The sequence below is a fragment of the Diabrotica virgifera genome, chromosome 10 (assembly GCF_917563875.1).
Source record: "Diabrotica virgifera virgifera chromosome 10, PGI_DIABVI_V3a".
Taxonomy (NCBI): domain Eukaryota; kingdom Metazoa; phylum Arthropoda; class Insecta; order Coleoptera; family Chrysomelidae; genus Diabrotica; species Diabrotica virgifera.
The window spans coordinates 50,418,461-50,438,327 of NC_065452.1; the positions used below are offsets into that span (position 1 = coordinate 50,418,461).

Below are 19,867 nucleotides of genomic sequence, written 5' to 3' on the forward strand. Positions count from 1 at the left end.
ACCAGCGAGTAGAAGAATATCTTGGTGTGAAAACCTGAGAAAGTGGTTCAATACGTCTACAACCGGATTATTCCGAATAGTTCCAAGCCAAGTTAGGATAGCCATGCTGATTGCCAACATTCGGAACGGATAGACACCTTAAGAAAAAGAAGAGCCATATCTTGTATGGAAGTATTCAGCAATATACTAGAGGGAGAAAAGTGGATAAAAGAGGGTAGAACAAGGAGAAAAAGAAGGAAACTGAAATAAATACAATTCAAATTCAGACCTAGTCTTCAAAATACCCTGTATAAAATTGATTACATTAAGTTTTCTACCTTTTCAACCCAACCTTCCTGGTTTATCTGAATTGTACGTAAAATAAAGATAAATGCAAAACTAACACAGTTTATACCAGTACACAGCTGAGTCAGACAAGGCGACTCGTTAAGACCACTTCTCTTTAATATAATAATGGACGAAATAATAGAAGCAGTACGTAAAGGTCATGGTTACAGAATGAGGAACAAAGAAATCCAAATATTATGTTATGCAGACGACGCCGCATTAATCGCCGAGACAGAAGACGATCTCCAAAGATCACACATATTCAATACAACAACTAAGAAATACAATATGATAATATCAGCAGAAAAAACCAAATGTATGACAACATTTAACTACCCACTACGATGTAAAATCGAAATTGATGGGAAAATAATAAAGCAGGAAGCAAGGTTTAGATATCTGGGAATAGATATAACCAGTTGCGGAGATGTTGAAGAGGAAGTACGACAACAAAGCTTAAAAGCAAGTAAAGCGGGGATCTCTTAATGACACAATCTGGAAGAACAAACACCTAAGACAAGACACAAAAGCAAGAATCTATAAAGCAGCAATTAGACCTATGTATATTGACATACACGGCGGAGACAAGAACTGACACATCTAAAACGAGACGACTACTAGAAACAACAGAGATGAAAATACTTCGACGAATATCAGGGAAAATCTGTTGGATAGGGAGAGAAGCGAAAACATAAGAAGATCACGCAATGTAGAAGACATAAAGGGATGGGTGACAAAACGGAAACAGGAGTAGAACGAACACATTAGTAGAATGGTAGATATGTAGGATAGTACGAATAGCACGAGATAAGTCACCAAATGGACGAAGAAGTATTGGCAGACCAAGAAAAAAATGGTGCGATAATTTAAACAATTTAGGAGGCTAATATTGCAGAAGAAACGGGCTTTAAAGCCTACATACAAGAACGAAGAAAAAGAAGAAGTACAGTGGAACCCCGATAAGTCGGCCCCCGATAACCCGGAAGTCCGGCTAACCCGGACCGATTTTTATCAGACAAACATTTCAACAATAAAAATGTATGTAATATAATATTTGAGAGATAATGGGTATTTGTGTAATTTGAACTACATATACGATAGTAAAAATGACTCATGGCACACGACGTTCATTCTCTGGGGTTATCGGAAACAACAGGCACCTGTAGTATCCTTTATTTATTTCAAACTGTCAGCATTGGTTAAAAAAGACTAAACGACTATTAAAAAATTCTTTTTTAAACAATGGTCTAGTCTTCACTGTTATTAAAAAACATAACATCGTTGCGATTGAGACCGTATTGTGTGTAGTACAGTCGTATTGTTTGCTTTCGTTCTGTAATCGTTCGTAAATCTATTCAGATTTTGTGTTTGCGTGTTTTTTTGTCTACGTAATGGCAACAAAACGTAAAAATATTGTAGTGACGATGGAAAGAAAACTAGAAGCATTAGGTAGAATTGATAAAGGCGAATCTTTAAAAACAATTGCAGCAGCATATGGTGTCGGTACATCTACAGTATCGGATTGGAAGAAAAATAGAACTAAAATTGAAGAATTTTATTTCAAAATGATAACAAAAGACAGTTTGGATAATCCGTGCAAAGTTAATAAAGCTAAAAATGAGACTCTCGATGACGCTTTGTATGTGTGGTTTTGTGCGGAACGCGAACGTGGTTTACCAGTGCCTGGACCAATTATTCAAGAATCAGCACGTCATGGAATACGCCAACTATCTATCACTGGATCACTGCACTTTTATGCATATATATTTCATGTTATTTCAATTATATAACGGAGTTTATCTGTAAGTATACCGTATTTTATTAATTTTTACCATTTTCTCCGGCTAACCCGGATTTTCGATAACCCGGATCGGCCGAGGTCCCGATTAATCCAAGTTATCGGGGTTCCACTGTACGTAAAATATATACCGTTTCATAACAAAAGCTATTACTACCACCTAGTAAAGTTTTTACCACAAATATTAATGATTACATCTGGATACGCCCCTGGCCCCTGGAAACAGATATTAAATATATGACAAAGCAGATATACTTACGTCATTTTCTAGTAAATTGAACATTCCCATTTGAGCAAGTTGTAGGGATTCAGCGAACTTCTCCTCCGCCATTCTAATCTCGTCATCTGGAATATTTGATCCTGTTATGTAGAGTAACAGGCCAAACATGCGGAATTAATTCATGCTCTAAACAAATGCCTTAAAATCTAAAATTCTAATGACAATAACAAGTAATATAAGGGCACAGGATTGGTTTCTACGGCGAAATAAATAGTCCCTGTTGTGAGGCAGATCCCGTATGAAAAATTTCTGATTCGGTTTCTTTGCGGATTCCTGTTCAAACATGTCTTCTTTATACGAATCAGAAGGATGTCGGGCGAAATTTTTTTGCAGAGATTGTTTAAACAATTTTTTTAAACAAATTCAATCGATCACCTTTTTTGCTCCAGAAAATATGTTTTTTAGGTTTGTTGAGTCATTTAGCACAAAGAGGTAAAAGGAAAAGTACAAATAACAGGGGGAAAATCGGAAGAATTTAATTGGAAGAGAGGTAATAAACAAGGAGATAGTCTCAACCCTTTGCTATTCATACTAGGAATGAACGAATTGCTAAGAAATACTAGAGTAAAGAACCAACCAACTACAGGCAATAATAGGATACCATAGATGACAACCGGTAACAATAGAGTCCTTAATGTATGCGGACGACATTGTAGTAACAGCAGATTCCGAGAATAAAATGCAGAAACTAATGGATAATGGATATATGGGTAGAACAAATAGAAGAACTAAAAATAGAAATACACGAGGAAAACAGTAACATAATGATAATCAACGGTAAAGAAGATAATAAGGAAGATCATGAAATAAAGATAAAATGTAAAAACTCAGAATTACTAATGACGGAAAAATAGACTGGGAAATAAACAATAAAGCGCAGAGAAATCAAACAAGTTATACTATGCGTTAGCCCCAAAACTGGGAACAAGATAACTTACAAAAGAGACAAGGATAAAAATATGTAACACAATAGTTGGTAATATTTACTGTGCTAATTGATGTATTCGACCGTTACTTGATGGAAGTTCATCTTATCTAACAATAAAACACTGAAAACCTTTGTTTTCTATACTTCCACAAAATTTATTACAACCATGTGACTACAGCTGTTTCGGCAGAGTGCCTTTCTCAAGTGATTTAGATTACTATGGGTTTGCCTTTTTAAAGTCTTTAACTGATGAGGTTGAGGAGTAGGGAGCTGTTTGTCTCGAGTTGGTCATTCAGAATTATATCTGTATTTTTCAATTTATTAATTTCCATAAATTCTAATAAAGATAACTTAAGACCTTTATTTTGAATATGCAGAATTTGGAACTGTTCATTAAACAGACACTTCTACATATGAACTTCACCTTCTAGATCATAATCATTCTTTTAATGAACAGTTTCAAATTCTGCATATTCAAAATAAAGGCCTTAAGCTATCTTTATTAGAATCTATATAGAAATGAATAAACTGAAAAATACAGATATAATTCTGAATGACCAACTCGAGACAAACAGCTCCCCACTCCTCAACCTCTTCAGTTAAAGACTTAAAAAATGCAAACCCATAGTCACGTATCCATTCTTGTCAATACCGACATACTAATTCCGAAACAACCCAACCCTCCAAAATCTATAAGAGACTATCGTCACGCTAACTGGACTGAATTCCAAAACTTCATCACACAAAATCTTCCTGTGTTAGGCGAACTCGACACTAATGATAGTATCGATACAAGTGCATCTCAAATTGAGAGCCTCATCACCGAGGCTATCACGCACGCAATCCCACTCAAACAAATAACTTATACATCTCCGGTACTTCCACAATACATCATAGCCAAAATCCAACAAAAAAGGCGTCTTCTACGCCAATACAAGGCCAACAGAAATCCGTTAATCAAAACAGAATACAACCGAATCTGTGCCAGGATAAAGAGAGAGATATCCGACCTAACGGCTCGCCGGTGGGAGGATACTACCTCAAAACTGGACTACAGGGACGGAAGTAAATTCTGGAACAAATTCAAAGTCCTAACGAAACAAAAACAATCTCAACCATCCCATCTGTTGGTCAACAATCACATTGTCAATTCCCCAGACGGGAAAGCCGAAGCATTCAGAAACTCGCTTCAAAACAATTTTCAAACTCCTGACAACCCAAACTTTGATCTCTTAGTTAAACTCCACACAGAATACATAGTAAATATTACTCTCAACTACCACATTCCAGTCTATGATCCAATCATGGACCCCCTCAGAAACAGGGAAACGGAGAGCTTTTGCCAACAAGGTAAAAACAGCGCTCCCGAACCTGATGGCATCAACCGAAGGTGCCTCAAGAAACTTCCTGAGAGTATTATCCCTCTTCTCACTAAAATATTCAATGCATGTGTCAAAAACAGCCACTTCCCTACTCCTTGGAAAGTGGCTAACACTATCATGTTTTTGAAAAAAGGCAAACCCCGAACCGACGTGGAATCCTACAGACCTATCTCTCTAATAAACACACTGGGAAAAGTTCTTGAGCTAATCCTAAAAGAAAGGCTCAATAACTTTCTCGAAGCCCACAACATCATTCCAAAATATCAATATGGATTCCAGACCGGTAAATCTACTAAACATGCATTAATCGATTTCACAACTAAAGTTTCTCGAACCATCGACGATGGTTAATTCGCCATAGCCACCTTCCTAGATGTGCAGAAAGCTTTCGACCAGGTCTGGCACGACGGACTTGTTCGGAAGCTTATGGACATCGGGCTACCATTACAATTTACCAAAATTGTACACTCATACCTTCACAACCGAACTGTCAGAGTAAAAGTAAGCGATCACAAGTCTACCCCCTTTACTCCACAAGCTGGAGTCCCCCAGGGTTCAGTCCTAGCACCACTGTTGTACATCATCTACAACAGTGACCTCTCAAATAAAAATATCCCAGGTACTCGTCTGTTCCTGTACGCTGACGACACCGCTCTGCTCACAACAACCTCGCGATATAACCCACCACTTATTCATAGAAGAGCACAGACTCTGTTGAACGTGGTCGAAGAATGGTGCAATAAGTGGAGAGTCACACTAAACGCGAATAAAACAACAACCATTGTGTTTCGCGCTCCCTCTGTGTCACACAAAATCATCAGAAATGATCACGACCAATACCCACTGAGTTTGATGGGAGAAAGGCTCTTGCTCAGCCCGACTGCTAACTACTTGGGAGTCCTGTTCACCAAGACTCTCAACTGGGACGCAGACCTAAAGGCAACTTTAGATAGGGTAAGAAATAGAGCCAGACTCCTTAATCCTCTCGCTGGGGCAATTGGCAAGACACACAGAAAGACTCTCATACACACTTATAAAACCTATATTCGACCCGTCATCGAATACAAATCAGGCCTTTACTGCCTATTCAATCGTATTCAAAATCGCGCGTTGTTGCGAGCGGAACGTAGAATCCTGCGTGCAGTGAACTACAAGCCCTGGAGATATCCCAGCAACGAAATCCATAACATTTCAAACGTCCCCAAAATCACTGAGAGGATACTCTCACTGAACAGGAACTTCACAACAAAAGTTATCAACGGTCCCCAATCCTGACACCCAAAACACTCTAAAATGTTCCTGTTCTTCTTCTGGCCACGTACGCAGCCGAAAGCCCAAACGGAAAAAACTACATCCACCGTCCATTCTAATGCAATCATGCATTGACGATCTCCCGGCTGAGTACGAAGATATCCTCGAGGCTACCCCGCTAGCCTTCCGCACCCTCCACATCTAATTCTCATCCTTCCCCGAACAGGGAGAAGTTGGTTTTTTGCAGTTTCCCAACTTCATTGCATAATTATACCTGTTCGTCCCAAGAAAATAGCCGCAACTATTTTCTACATTCGAACTCACACTGTCCACGCCGCGCTCAAAAGCCACCTCCTGACCGCCGACGAGGGCTGCTGGCTTTGCCAGTTGGCGTACAATGGTTTCTAGGGAGATTGGTCTAGAGCAAAGCACGGACAGTACACACATATGTCAATGGAACCAACACCAACTCCATAATTCTTTCTTCTCTGTTGTCTGATAGTCTCTGGACCACCACCGTCCGGCATAACCCAGGAACACCAGGACCACCACACTTGCCCCAGTGTGTTTTCGGACTGTTTGCTTTTGCGGCCATTGTCTCATGTTTGACTACATATCACATTCACTACAAACCCTGAAGAGGACAAAATCCTAAACGGGGACACTCAATGTAAGCATTTCAACAAAGGATACCAAATCTTTACACGCAAATCTATACATTGATGATGAAACCCATAGTAATCTAAATCACTTGAGAAAGGCAATCTGCCGAAACAACGGTAGTCACATAGTTGTAATAAATTTTGTGCAAGTATAGAAAACAAACGTTTTCAGTGTTTTATTGTTAGACTTACTGTGCTGTATGCAAGTGAAAATCCGACAATTCTGGAGAAACACAAGAGCAGGATAAATGCAATGGAGATGAAACATAATTACAAGAAAAGTCCACGAAGCAAAAAACATCGTAAAAAGAAAAAGAGGCAGACCAAGAACAAAATGGATTCAGCAAGTAGTAGAGGCGGGAAAAGTTAATCAAAAATCGTTCGAGGAATTGAAAATAATGGCCGGAAATAAAAAAGAATAGAAGATATGGGTGAATGGAAATTTAAATAGCTAGCCCAAATCCGACATACTGATAGGGTAAAAAGAAGGGAAGAAAGAAAGGTCATTTTAAACAAAAAAGGTCTGTTGTCATTTTTCTCAAAAGTTGATAGTTTTCGAGTTGTAAGCAATTTAAAATCTGAAAAATGCGCATTCTCGAGGCTTGAAATCTCATATGTAAATTATTATTTTTGAAGTTCAATATTCTGACGAGTAATCGGGGCTTATTTTAATTCAGATCGTTGTTTTTTAATTGTTAATTATGCGCCTCCACCCGACTTAAGCCGCCGCGCGTCGTACTGTATGATGGGTCTCTGTCGCACTATATGATAGGCGTATTTGATTAGCACATTGGCGATAATTAATTGAATAAATAAATACATTATTAACAAACAACTATGTTAATAATAACTAGTAAAATTTTAATAAATGCCAAGTATTTTGTTGGGAATTTGTATAAGTGCGACAAAGATGCGCCAAATAGTGCGACGCACTAACAATTAAAAAACAACGGTCTCTATTAAAATAAGACGATTACTCGTCAAAATCTTGAAATTGAATGTTTAAACTTCAATTTAGGCACTTGTCTACCTCAAAAATAATAATTTACATGAGTTTTCAAGCTTCAAAAAGAGAATACATGCGTATTCTCGCATTTTTCTTCAGACTTTTATATGCGCTTAGAACTCGAAAACTATCAACTTTTGAAAAAAATGAGAAGATACAGTTTTTGTTTACAATGACCCTAAAAAACCTAAAAAAATATTTTTCGGTGCAAAAAGGTGATCCATTGAATTTGTTTAAAAATATTGTTTAAACAATTTCTGTCCAAAAATTTCGTTTGGAACCGAATCAAAATTTTTTATACTGTAGCGCCCTCACAACATCGACTAAAATGTTTTTGATGGTTTGTTTTCAGGCAAAAAACTGATAACATTTCAGGGATTAAAACAACACTGGAAACAAAATCTTCTGGTTCAATTAATATTTTATTATACAAAACCATGTTTTCATATTTACTTTAAAGCAAAAACTAAGCCAAGCTCAAAATGAGGAATAGAGGTTAGAAAGAAGAAAGGATAGAAATTTTTTCAGGTAGTGATAGATTCTATATTTTTTGATCCTCTTCAAGTTTACTATCAGGTTAAATGAAAAAAACTTAATTTTTTATTTAACACTCAACTCTGAATCACTAGAATTTTTGTCTGTCTTGTCTTGTATTTGTCACATGCATGTTGTGTCTTAGTTGACCGTTTTCCTGATCATTTTTATTTCACTTCTGTGCAGAACCATACAGTGCCCTAGGTGGACCTTTTGACACGAAAACCATATTGGCGGTCATTCTTCTTTCTTCTCTTCCAGCTCTCGCTCAAGGCAGCCCTTCAGCAGCAGTTCGTATAGTTTGGATACTGAACTGGGAATACATATCGACCAAAAGCCACATCTCTTCCACATCTTCTCTCCACCTTTCACGACAGACAGCCTTTGCCTCTTTCAACCGAGTTGGAAACTGCTGATGTCCTGCTGATGTTCCAGTAGTTCATTCAATAATTTCAGAAAGACCTGCGGATATCTTGATGCAGCAAGCCTCACCGTCTCAGGCATGACACCGTTTTAACTCAGTAAAGGGTTCTCGTCTAACGTAACCGGTAACCCTTTCACCTCTATCGTCCAACTGAGGAAAGACCTCCCGTATTAAACGAAGTCTCTCCTCCTCAGGCAGAAGGTAGCGTGTTTCTTTTCCCCTTTAATTCGCTACACGCAATCTTGAAGCCCAGTTCCCAGATAATCCCTTTCGAGATTCTGTAGCAGATTACACCTTTTTCTCTTTGATCTTCTGATAGAGGAATATATTTATTCTGCCTCCGTTTTGGCTCATTCACATTATCTTCCAAATATCCTGCTTGTACTCTTCAAAGCCTCTTATACTCCCGACTTATACAATTCATCCTCAGTTGATCAAACCTCTCATTCCATCAATACGGTTGTTTCCTCTCATACCTCTCGTTTTACGCCACCCCTTGCGTTGTGTATTTCCTCTGCCCCATTCTTCTTTTTCATTTACCATGTCTTTTCACAACGTTGGTTACCATCGGAATTATCTTCAATTTTATTCACTGCCACTCTAAATAGCATGTTTGTATCAACAACATCCCAATCTCGCAAGCTCTTCAACCACGAAGTTCTTCTTCCTCCTGGACTGCCTTTGCCTGTTATTTTCCCTTGCATAATATTTTGTAGCAACCTATATTTAGGACCTCTCATTACGTGTCCGAAATACTACAGCTTTCTCTTGATTTTATTGATTTTTATAATCTCAGCAATCTTGCTGAGACGTTCTAGTATTGTGGAGTTTTGAATTTTCTCCACCCAAGAAACTTTTAAAATTCTTCTATAGCACTATCGATTTAGATTGATTTTATTCACAGTCCAAGACTCGATACCATAGCTCTCTGTTAAGCTGGGCATTCATGGTCAATCCATTTGGAGATACGCCAAATGGCGTAAGTCAAATGGATTGACGCCAAAATCATAGCTCATTCTCGATCACTCCAAATTGGTTATGATTTCGTATTTGAAGTGGTTAAGTGAAGAGGCACAATGTCGGATTCCGAGGATTGCCGAAGAAGAACTCAGCGTAGAATGAAGGAAAAATGGACGTGGGTTTGGATATTGACGGGATGGTGGCGCGATGGCATGACGCGGTGTATCGCCACTCACGAGCAGACGGCATTATGGCTTGGTGTCAAGCAACGGCATGACGCGATGGATTACGAGGCGAATGGAAATCCTGATTTTCGCATCAAGCCAAAAAAGCGATCATGATTCAACACTCACGATCAATATTTGGCTGTATATCACCCCATTTGACACGATGGCATGACCGTGAATGTCCACCTTTACATAATACTTTGGACATCCTTCTAAAAGCGGCTCTGACCTGCTCTATCCTGGATCTAATTTCACCGTGACTCCGCCCCATTATTAATTGTAAATAATATAAGAAATACGATTTAATCTAAAGTAAATACAGTAAACAAAATATGTGATGGCTTAGTTACTGCTTTTATATAAATTATTTATAGTTAATTGCCTGATACATTTTTCGAATATTTCGAATATCGTCAATGTAGATGAAAAACAAAAATAAATAAAAATAAATAATGTACGGCAGAGACTAATTATGACAGTGTAAAACGCTAATGACAGGACGGTCGAGAACTGATAAAAATTGACATAAAACAGTTTGGCTCATAAAACACTGCTTGCGTCATATATTTTCTATGAAGCAATTAACTTAGTTGAAAAAGCAATAACCTGAACGCTTTGATGTTAAAATACAAAATGGATTTTTGATTCTTCAAAAAGGAGGTTAAAAGGTAATATAGTGAATCGATTTTTAATAAGTTATCATCATAAACTATATTAACTTGTTATGATACATTTTAGTAACCGTGACAATACTTAATAATTTTTTTATTATTTAACAAAAACTCTTAAAGGATATTTTTTATATTACAATCTGGGTAGGTAGGTTCTATTCTAGGGTAGTCTATACGTCTATTCCCAATCCATCTATAAATCCAAAATTCGTTTCACCTTGATCTTTTTCACACTTATTCGTTATTCTACGGTGAATGATACGTAAGATTCATAAGACTTATAATCTATAGTCGTTACAGTATTTCGGACGTTGTTTTCTTAGTTAAGAATTCAAACTTCGATCTGCCCTGTGAAATTTCACCAGTTGAGTACACGTGACTGAAAAGCTTAACGGACGTTTTAATGTTTTTTTCGTTAATTAGTTTTCGAACCAACAGCTTTCTTGTTCTTTGCCAACTTTACAGCATGCAGTATTTCTACGATTGTCAATTTCGTTTTTTGTCTTATATCAACGCATAATTATATTTATCTTATATACGCAATCTATCGTACCTTGGTAGATATTTATGACTTATGGGATAGTGACGAAAAAAGATAGAAAAAGAATAGAAGTAGTAGAAATGTATTATCTACGGAGAGCGTGCGGTATATCCAAAAATATCACATCAGGAATGAACAATTAGAAGGAGGACAAATACTGTATATTCAACTGTAGATAGAATTGAAACGAGACAACTAGTGTAGTATGGTCACGTGAAACGAATGAATGAAAATAGATGTCCAAAGAAAACTTTAAATTACACACCACAACAAAGAAGAAGAGGAGAACCTTCAGTTGCCTGGGAAGAAAATGTACGGCACATCATGAGAGATAGAGTCATCAAAGAAGACGAATGGATGGACAGAAAACGATGGCGGTCAAAACGCGAGAAGCGGCAGGGGCTGTAGGAACCTCGTTTATGGCCGGGATACACGAGGCTAGTTTTTCAAGCTAGGATAGCAAGCTAGCACTTTTAAACTAGCAAGCTAGTATTACTAGCTTCATGTATACAGAACTAGCTTAGCTTTTAGGCTAGTAAGCTAGTGAGAAAGACAGTAAGCCAGTGTCTTAAGCTAGGATAGTTTAATAGCATGGAGTTCTATTTTGTTAAGCTACTTGCTTCCCCCTCTACTAGTTTTACTATTGTGACATTATTTATAATGCTGCTCACAACCCGGCCTATTTATTTCCGAAGCTTCTCGGCGTTACGAGAAAAGGCCAGTCCTTACCAGGGCGTTCGAGGCGAGCGCTGCCGAAGTATATATAAAGAACCGAAATTCGTCCGCAGGCCAGTCAGTTAATATATTCGACGCGATATATTGTTACGTTGTTGTGAGCGGGTTTGAAATGTATTATGTGTTATTTTTAAAGTAGATAAATAAATATTTGCAAATGAATTAAATAAGTTAGTAAGTGTAAAATAAATTAGATATATTGTTGTTAAATAAGTGTTAATTGTAAGTGTTATAAATAAACAATTTCAAGTAAGTCTTTTATTTATTTAATAATAATTAAAAGTCAATTCGCGTAACACTATCCTGGCTTGTGCACCACCCTCGTCTGGCCGGCGAAGCTAGTGTTTTCGAACTGCAAGTGCGTATTGTCAACCTGTTTTAGTTGTTCAAACAGATAACCCCGTGTCGCTAAAACTAATATGCCAAAATTAAGAGCCGAGATTAATTTAAATTTTGTACAAATGTATTGCAAGGATAAGTGTATTCGTGATTCAGCGTTGTCAAAACGCATTTTTTCGATAAATCTTCTGTTAATTCATCCAATGCAATTTGACACAGTTTCCAAAGTATCTGTTCACTCGAACATTGTTTTTTTAGAAATATTTACCATTTTTAGTGGATTTGTTGCTCTATTGACCTCGCAATAGTACTAGCTACTGGCTGAAACTTTCCTAGCCACATGTAAACCGTTCTAGCATGCGCCAAGCCAGGACAGTAACTCAGGCTAGGATACCGGGATATCTAGCTTGCTATCCTAGCTTGAAAAACTAGCCTCGTGTATCCCGGCCATTATAGATAGATAGACTTTCTGGTCCTTTGGCTTCACCTTCTGGTCTGACGCCGTTAAATAGTTCACTTATGTATGTATATTAAGTTATCATCATTTTCCCTCTCGAGTCTACAATAATTATTATATGATGAGCTTTCTTATAATAAATGCTGTTTCTTTGCTTTTTTGAGCATATTGAGTGAGTCGTCTTAGTATTCTAACTATTTCATTTCTATGCATTTCTCCATTAATATGCCATATAAGAAGAGATTTTTTACATGAATACGGGTTAAACATATTTACAATACTTCCTGCATGGTTCGTCAACTTCAAATCAGTCCTATTCCGAGGCATTTTCCGGAACTGTGAGTATGCCTTCTTTTTACCCCGGGTAACAGGTACAGGAACGATCCTGTAACGATGCAGTTTTTGTCGTCAGGCAAGTCTTGAAAAAATCACTAGAATACAAAGTCCCGGCTTACTGTTGCTTCATAGATCTACAAAAGGCATTCGACCGTGTAGAGCTGAATGACGTAATTCACCTGTTATACAGGGTGTCCAGAAACTCTACCGACAAACGAAGATAGGAGATTCCTTATATAATTTTAAGACAATTTAACCCAATTCGTCTAGTCCGAAAATGCTTCCTAAAGGAGCTAGAGCTATTTTAAGATGGCGTCTGGTAATTAGCTTTTCTTAAATATCTCCACAACGATTTTATTTAGAAAAACGAAAATTGGTACACATATTTATCTTCCAGAGATAAATCGACTCCATCCATTGCACATTTCTAGTACCGGTCGTAGGCGTCCGGTTTGGGTAGGGCAACAGTTATATTATCGCATAACTTTGTTGTTTTTAATTTTTAAGCATTTTTGAGTCTCGATTATTAAAATGTAAGGTATTATAGTACTAAAAGCTACTCTTACTTTAAGTCGATTGGATACACCGTTCTCTAGAAAAATCAATTTGAAAATTTTTCGTTTTTTGAATATCAAAAAAAAAAAATAAAAAAAACTATTTAGGAAAACGAAAACTGGTACGTTATTTATACTCCAGAGATGAACCGATTTCATTAATTGCGAATTTCTAGTACCGGGCATATGCGTCTGTTCTGGGTAGGTGAACAGTTATTTTATCGCATAACTTTTTTGTCTTTAATTTTTAAGAATTTTTGACACTAGAATATTAAATTATGAGGTATTCCAGTACTAAAAGTTACTTTTGCTTTAAGTTGGTAAAATACACCGTTTCTTTTTGAAATTTTTTTTCATTTTTTTTTAAATTCAAGAAACGAAAAATTTTCAAATTGATTTTTCTAGAAAACGGTGTATCCTACCGACTTAAAGCCAGAGTACCTTTTATTACTAGAATACCTCACAATTAAATAATTCAGTATCAAAAATCCTTAAAAGTTAAAGACAAAAAAGATATGCGATAAAATAACCGTTGCCCCACTCAAAACGGACGCCTATGACTGGTACTAGAAATTCACAACGGATGGAATCGATTTATCTCTAGAAGATAAATACGTGTACCAATTTTCGTTTTTCTAACTAGAAGCGTTCTGGAGGTATTTAAGAAAAACTAATTAAAAGACGCCATCTTCAAAGAGCTCTAGCTTCCCTAGTAAGCACTTTCGGACTAGGTGAATTGGGTTAAATTGTCTTAAAATTATCTGAGGAATCTCCTGTCTTCGTTTGTCGGTAGAGTTTCTGGAAACTCCTGTATAAACGAAATATACCATCAGATATTATCAAGAGTATTGAAAACATCTACAGTAGAAACAACATACAGGCCAGAATTAATAACAAACTACACAGCCGATACCAGTGGAAAGAGGCATACGTCAAGGAGACTCGTTGAGCCCGCTGCTGTTTATCCTCATCATGGATGAAATTATTCATAAAGTTAAAAACCTGAGTAAACTGTACAGAATGGGCGAAGAAATCATCTCTATAGTATGCTATGCAGATGATGCCATACTTATTGCAGAGAGTGAAGATAAACTTCAGAGACTTTTATATCAATTTAATATATGTAACAGCAATAAAGTTCAACATGATAACACCAAATAAAACAAAAAGTATGGTAATCTCTAAAGATCCAATAAAGTGCAAGCTGGAAGTGGACAGCAAAATAACCCAGCAATAAAGAAGTATCAGCTACTTGGGAGTACTAATGCACAGTTACGGAGATACAGAAGCGGAAGTTGCCCAACAAATAAATAAAGCCAACAGAATAGCAGGATGTCTTAAACACACTATCTAAACAAAGGCCAAGATTTATAGGACAGTAGTTAGGCCAATTATGACTTACACTGCCGAAACAAGACCTGCCACAAGGACAAAAAGACTGATAGAAACGTGTGAAATGAAAATAGTCCCGAGATATCACAGGAAAATCATTATGGGACAGACAACGTAGCACGGACCTCAGGCAAAGCTATAATGTAGAGAAGATAAATGACTGGACACTGAAAAGAAAAAAAGGGAGAAGGAAGATTGGTAAAGATATCACGAGACAGATCACCAAACGGCCGAATGAGTATAGGAAGGCCAAGGAAGAGATGGAGTGACAACATGGATATCTGATGAGGAGGCATCCGCATCCGAAGATGGAACAGGCGCGAGCCTATTAAGGAAGCAGGAAGAAGAAGAAGAAGACAATACTTCTTAACATTCCAAACATCCGGAATAGAATAAATTCGCATATTAGTTTGTTCTTCTTCGTCTTCTTTTTCTTTTATACAGGGTGAGTCATGAGGAACTGTACATACTCCTACCTCGTATAGAGGCTCCTATGGGGAATAACAAATGACCATTAAAAAGTGTCTGCTCCCATTGTTTAATAATATACAGGGCGAGTTACGCATTTTGACAGAAATTTGTATTCGTCATAATTATTGAACGGTCAGATCGATGTGTCTCTTATTTTGGTCAATCGTTACACTATTACCACCTAATCAACTGATTTATTCAAACTAGAAAAAAATCAGGTCCAGCTTTAAAAAATTAGTTCGTTTGTGTCTTAGAAAAAATTTCACCCTGTATACGCTTTTTGAAAACTCTAATATTAATTTTACAAATTAGACAAATAGACAATTAAAATGACATACTAATTTTTTCCCCGACACGATTACTTAATTTTTTATAAAAAAATCAAATTTGACTATGAATTAAAAATTTGGTAAAGTGAACCATAGATTTAAAAAAAATTAACTTTTATTACAAAAATTAATTTTTTTAAACAAATATTTGATTTATGTTACCACCCTATCAACTGATTTATTCAAACTAGAAAAAAATCAGGTCCGGCTTTAAAAAATTAGTTCGTTTGGGTCTTAGAAAAAAATTCACCCTGTATACGCGTTTTGAAAACTCTAATATGAATTTTACAAATTAGACAAATAGGCAATTAAAATGGCATATTTATTTTTTCCCACACGATTACTTAATTTTTTGTTAAAAAATCAAATTTGTCAAAATCGCAATTTTACCATAAAAATTAAAAAAATTAAACAACGTTTTTCTTAAAATTAAAAGTTTCACCATTTTTTTTTCTATAACACGTCTAGATCTAAAACTCCCCATAACACTTCTCCTTGGACTCTATAGTTTAACATAGACGTGATCAAATAGATAAATTTTAAATTTTTTCACTTAATTTTTGCGATTTTGCAATTCACGAATCTGCACCTGTTATTTTTAAAAATTCATAACTTTTACGAGAAGAAGACTGAAAGTCTACAACAATTGTCATAGTCTTCACAATGGTAAAAGATATGTGCTGTAATAATTTCAGAAAAAAAAATTAAAATGGAACGTTGTAGCGAGTTAAACCGTGATTTCATCTTTTTTTTTTCATTTTTAGGTTAAAATTCCGATTTTGACAAATTTGTTTTTTTAATAAAAAATTAAGTAATCGTGTGGGGACAAAAATAAATATGCCATTTTAATTGTCAATTTGTCTAATTTGTAAAATTCATATTAGAGTTTTCAAAAAGCGTATACAGGGTGAAATTTTTTCTAAGACCCAAACGAAATAATTTTTTAAATCCGGTCCTGATTTTTTTCTAGTTTGAATAAAGCGGTTGATTGGGTGGTAACATAAATTAAATATTTGTTAAAAAAAAATTAATTTTTGTAATAAAAGTAAATTTTTTTAAATCTATGGTTCACTTTACCAAACTTTTAATTATTATTCATAATCAAATTTGAGTTTTTTATAAAAAATTAAGTAATCATGTGGGGAGAAAAATAAGTATGCCATTTTAATTGCCTATTTGTCTAATTTGTAAAATTCATATTAGAGTTTTCAAAAAGCTTATACAGGGTGAAATTTTTTCTAAGACCCAAACGAACTAATTTTTTAAAGCCGGACCTGATTTTTTCTAGTTTGAATAAATCAGTTTATTGGGTGGTAACATAAATCAAATATCTGTTAAAAAAATTAATTTTTGTAATAAAAGTTAATTTTTTAAAATTTATGGTTTCCTTTACCAAACTTTTAATTCAGAGTAAAATTTGATTTTTTTATAAAAAATTAAGTAATCGTGTGGGGAAAAAAATAAATATGCCATTTTAATTGCCTATTTGTCTAATTTGTAAAATTCATATTAGAGTTTTCAAAAAGCGTATACAGGGTGAAATTTTTTCTAAGACCCAAACGAACTAATTTTTTAAAGCCGGACCTGATTTTTTTCTAGTTTGAAAAAATCAGTTGATTAGGTGGTAATAGTGTAACGATTGAGCAAAATAAGAGGCACATCGATCTGACCGTGATATTATGACGAATATAAATTTCTGTCAAAATCCGAAACTCGCCCTGTATATTATTAAACAAGGGGAGCAGACACTTTTTAATTTAATGGTCATTTGTTATTCCCCATAGGGGCCTCTATACGAGGTAGGAGTATGTACAGTTCCTTATGACTCACCCTGTATAGGCAATACTGCCTGTTTTTCTTCAACGGTGCCTTTCATTCTGTCCCTAAGTTGTCAATCCATCTTTTCCTTAGATGTCCTATACTTCTTCTGCCTAACGGTGACTTGTCATTGTATATTAGTTCATTAAAAACTTATTTATCGTATATAGTCACTCTTACTAATGGTTCTTATTTATTAAATTTATTGACAAACTTACAAAAAAAGTTATAAATAACGTGTAAAGGAAAAAATAATAAGAAACGACGAAACAAATAAATATTTAAAAATAAAATCTTTGGATTTCTTAATTCGGAAACAGATTATCTCTTATACCTATTCCCCATCCTTCTAAAACTTGCAAGGAACAAAGGGTGATGAATGCAGAGACATGGGAAGTCTATATAGTTGCACTCCACAACACATCAATTCAACGAGGCAAAGATCAACAAATCTTAAACGACGAAAATCTTAAATCTTAACAAACGAAATAATAATAATTTAATTATATAAAAATTAATTTTCGTTGATTAAAATGAAAAGCGACTTCACTAATTAACTCGTTCTTCCGCTTTCAATTTATACGTTATTAAAAAAAAAAGAGACAAAAATAAATTGAGTTAGGCTCCCTTCGGAAATTACCCTTATTTTTAATTCTCAATGCTGACAACTTTTACGTATTTTACCGTGAAAACTTGTAACATTATTAACGCCAATGTTTTTAATTTTATTTAAATAACTATTTTATTCCAATTTCTATTGATTTTAATTAATTTGTTAACTTTCTGTTTTTTACTATTTTTCTTCTAAAATTAGTTGGCGCTCAACTGCAATTATCAAGTACATAGTCTGTAGTCTGTGTAATCTTTCACTGGAGGTATCCGAATTGCGTCCAAAATTTTGAGGGATTTTCAGGTAATATCGCTAATGTGTTTTGTATGGTCAATTGCGTTCCGTTTCTAACAATAAAATTTAATCCTACACAGTATTACCTGGGTTTACAGGGTTTACCTAATTAGATTCTTAGTAAAAATAAGAGAAAGTGGAGGTTAACTTGATAGGGTGGAATTTTTAAAATTGCAGTTTATTTCCAAACAGTAAAGAGTGAACTTAGACAATCGCACCGCGCAATGGATTTTGAAATGATGTTAAGTGAACGGGGAAAACCACTTACAGTTTTTCAAAAATTCAAATTTAGAAAGTTTCGTGAATTAAAAAAGTTTGGTGAAACTGTGTGGTATTGTACAAATAAGAAGTGTAAAGCAAAACTATACATTAAATAATGTGTTTTCAAAAGTTAGTGGTGAACACAATCATGAGCTTGCTGAAAAGTATTAATTCGCCAGAAAGTTAACAATTCTCTTAAAAGAAAAGCAACAGAAGATATTGCGGAACGACCTGCGAAGTTGTTACACAAGGAAATCGAAAAGCAAAGCGAAGTACTTACCTCTCTGTCAACAAAAGATGTCCAATACATAAAAAAGAACAATAATCGCACGCGATTGAAAACGGTTCCAAAATTGCCAAAATCAGCCAAGGATGTTCCAAGAATTTTTGAAACAAATTGAAATATTTACTATCAAAAATGAACAGTTTTTGTTGATTAATGATGAACAGTTTAATATTGTTGTTTTTTCATGTCGTCTAATCTTTCATTTATGTGTAACAATTCCACTTTATGGATGGAACATTCGATTATTGCACAAAATTTTTTTTTCAAATGTTTACATTACATACATTGATTAATGACACTTATGTTCCGGTTGCATTTTGTTTGTTACATAATAAGCAAAAATTCACTTACAAATCATTATTCGAATTATTAAAGAAAAAATGTCAAGATTTGGGATGCAATTTAAATCCAATGAAAATAGTGATTGGTTACGAATTAGGTATCCACTCCAGCGTGCGAGAAGTTTTTCCGGAAGCAAATGTTGTTGGTTGTCGATTTCATCTTGCTCAAGCTTGGTAAGTAATACGTATAGCAATGTAACTGGCAAATAGTAGATTGTTAAGAAAAACTTGAGTTATGAAGTCATCATATTTTTTTTGCTGTAAAACTAAACATTTCAATATGTTTTTATTTCAAACTTCACTGTAATTTCTTTTTTCAAATATTTATTTTTTCAATTTTTTTTTTACAAAAAACAGCATTTGATATAAGTTAAAACAAGAATTGTAGGTAAAATATCTTCAAAAAAATTTATTTTTTGACATAAAAAAAGATGTCGTCATAACCTCTGTCAAAAAATTGGCTCCTAAATATTCTCATTATTTTTTAAAGATGTATTTTTTTTATAAAATTTGACCTGTTTCAAACTTTTTCTTGAATGCAAGTACTTTCTGAAATAAAGAACTTATTCTATAATTTGTTACAGGTGGCGTAAAGTACAAAATGTGTGGTTGAGTTCTGAGTATAAGAACGAGAACTCAGAAATAGGTAAATG

At 35.1% G+C, this 19,867-nt stretch overlaps 1 protein-coding gene across 9 annotated transcripts in view; it reads right to left on the reverse strand.

Moving 5' to 3' along the window:
• Positions 1-19,867, reverse strand: part of LOC114334549 (endophilin-A) — a 410,053-nt gene that overhangs the window by 106,748 nt on the left and 283,438 nt on the right. For 7 of the 9 annotated variants that reach the window (XM_050663599.1, XM_050663602.1, XM_050663596.1 and 4 more), the window contains one exon: positions 2,385-2,485. In XM_050663599.1, the coding sequence (XP_050519556.1) occupies positions 2,385-2,485 (101 nt within the window). The remainder of the gene's footprint in view (positions 1-2,384; positions 2,486-19,867) is intronic. The other 2 variants (XM_050663601.1, XM_050663600.1) reach the window with 1 other exon arrangement.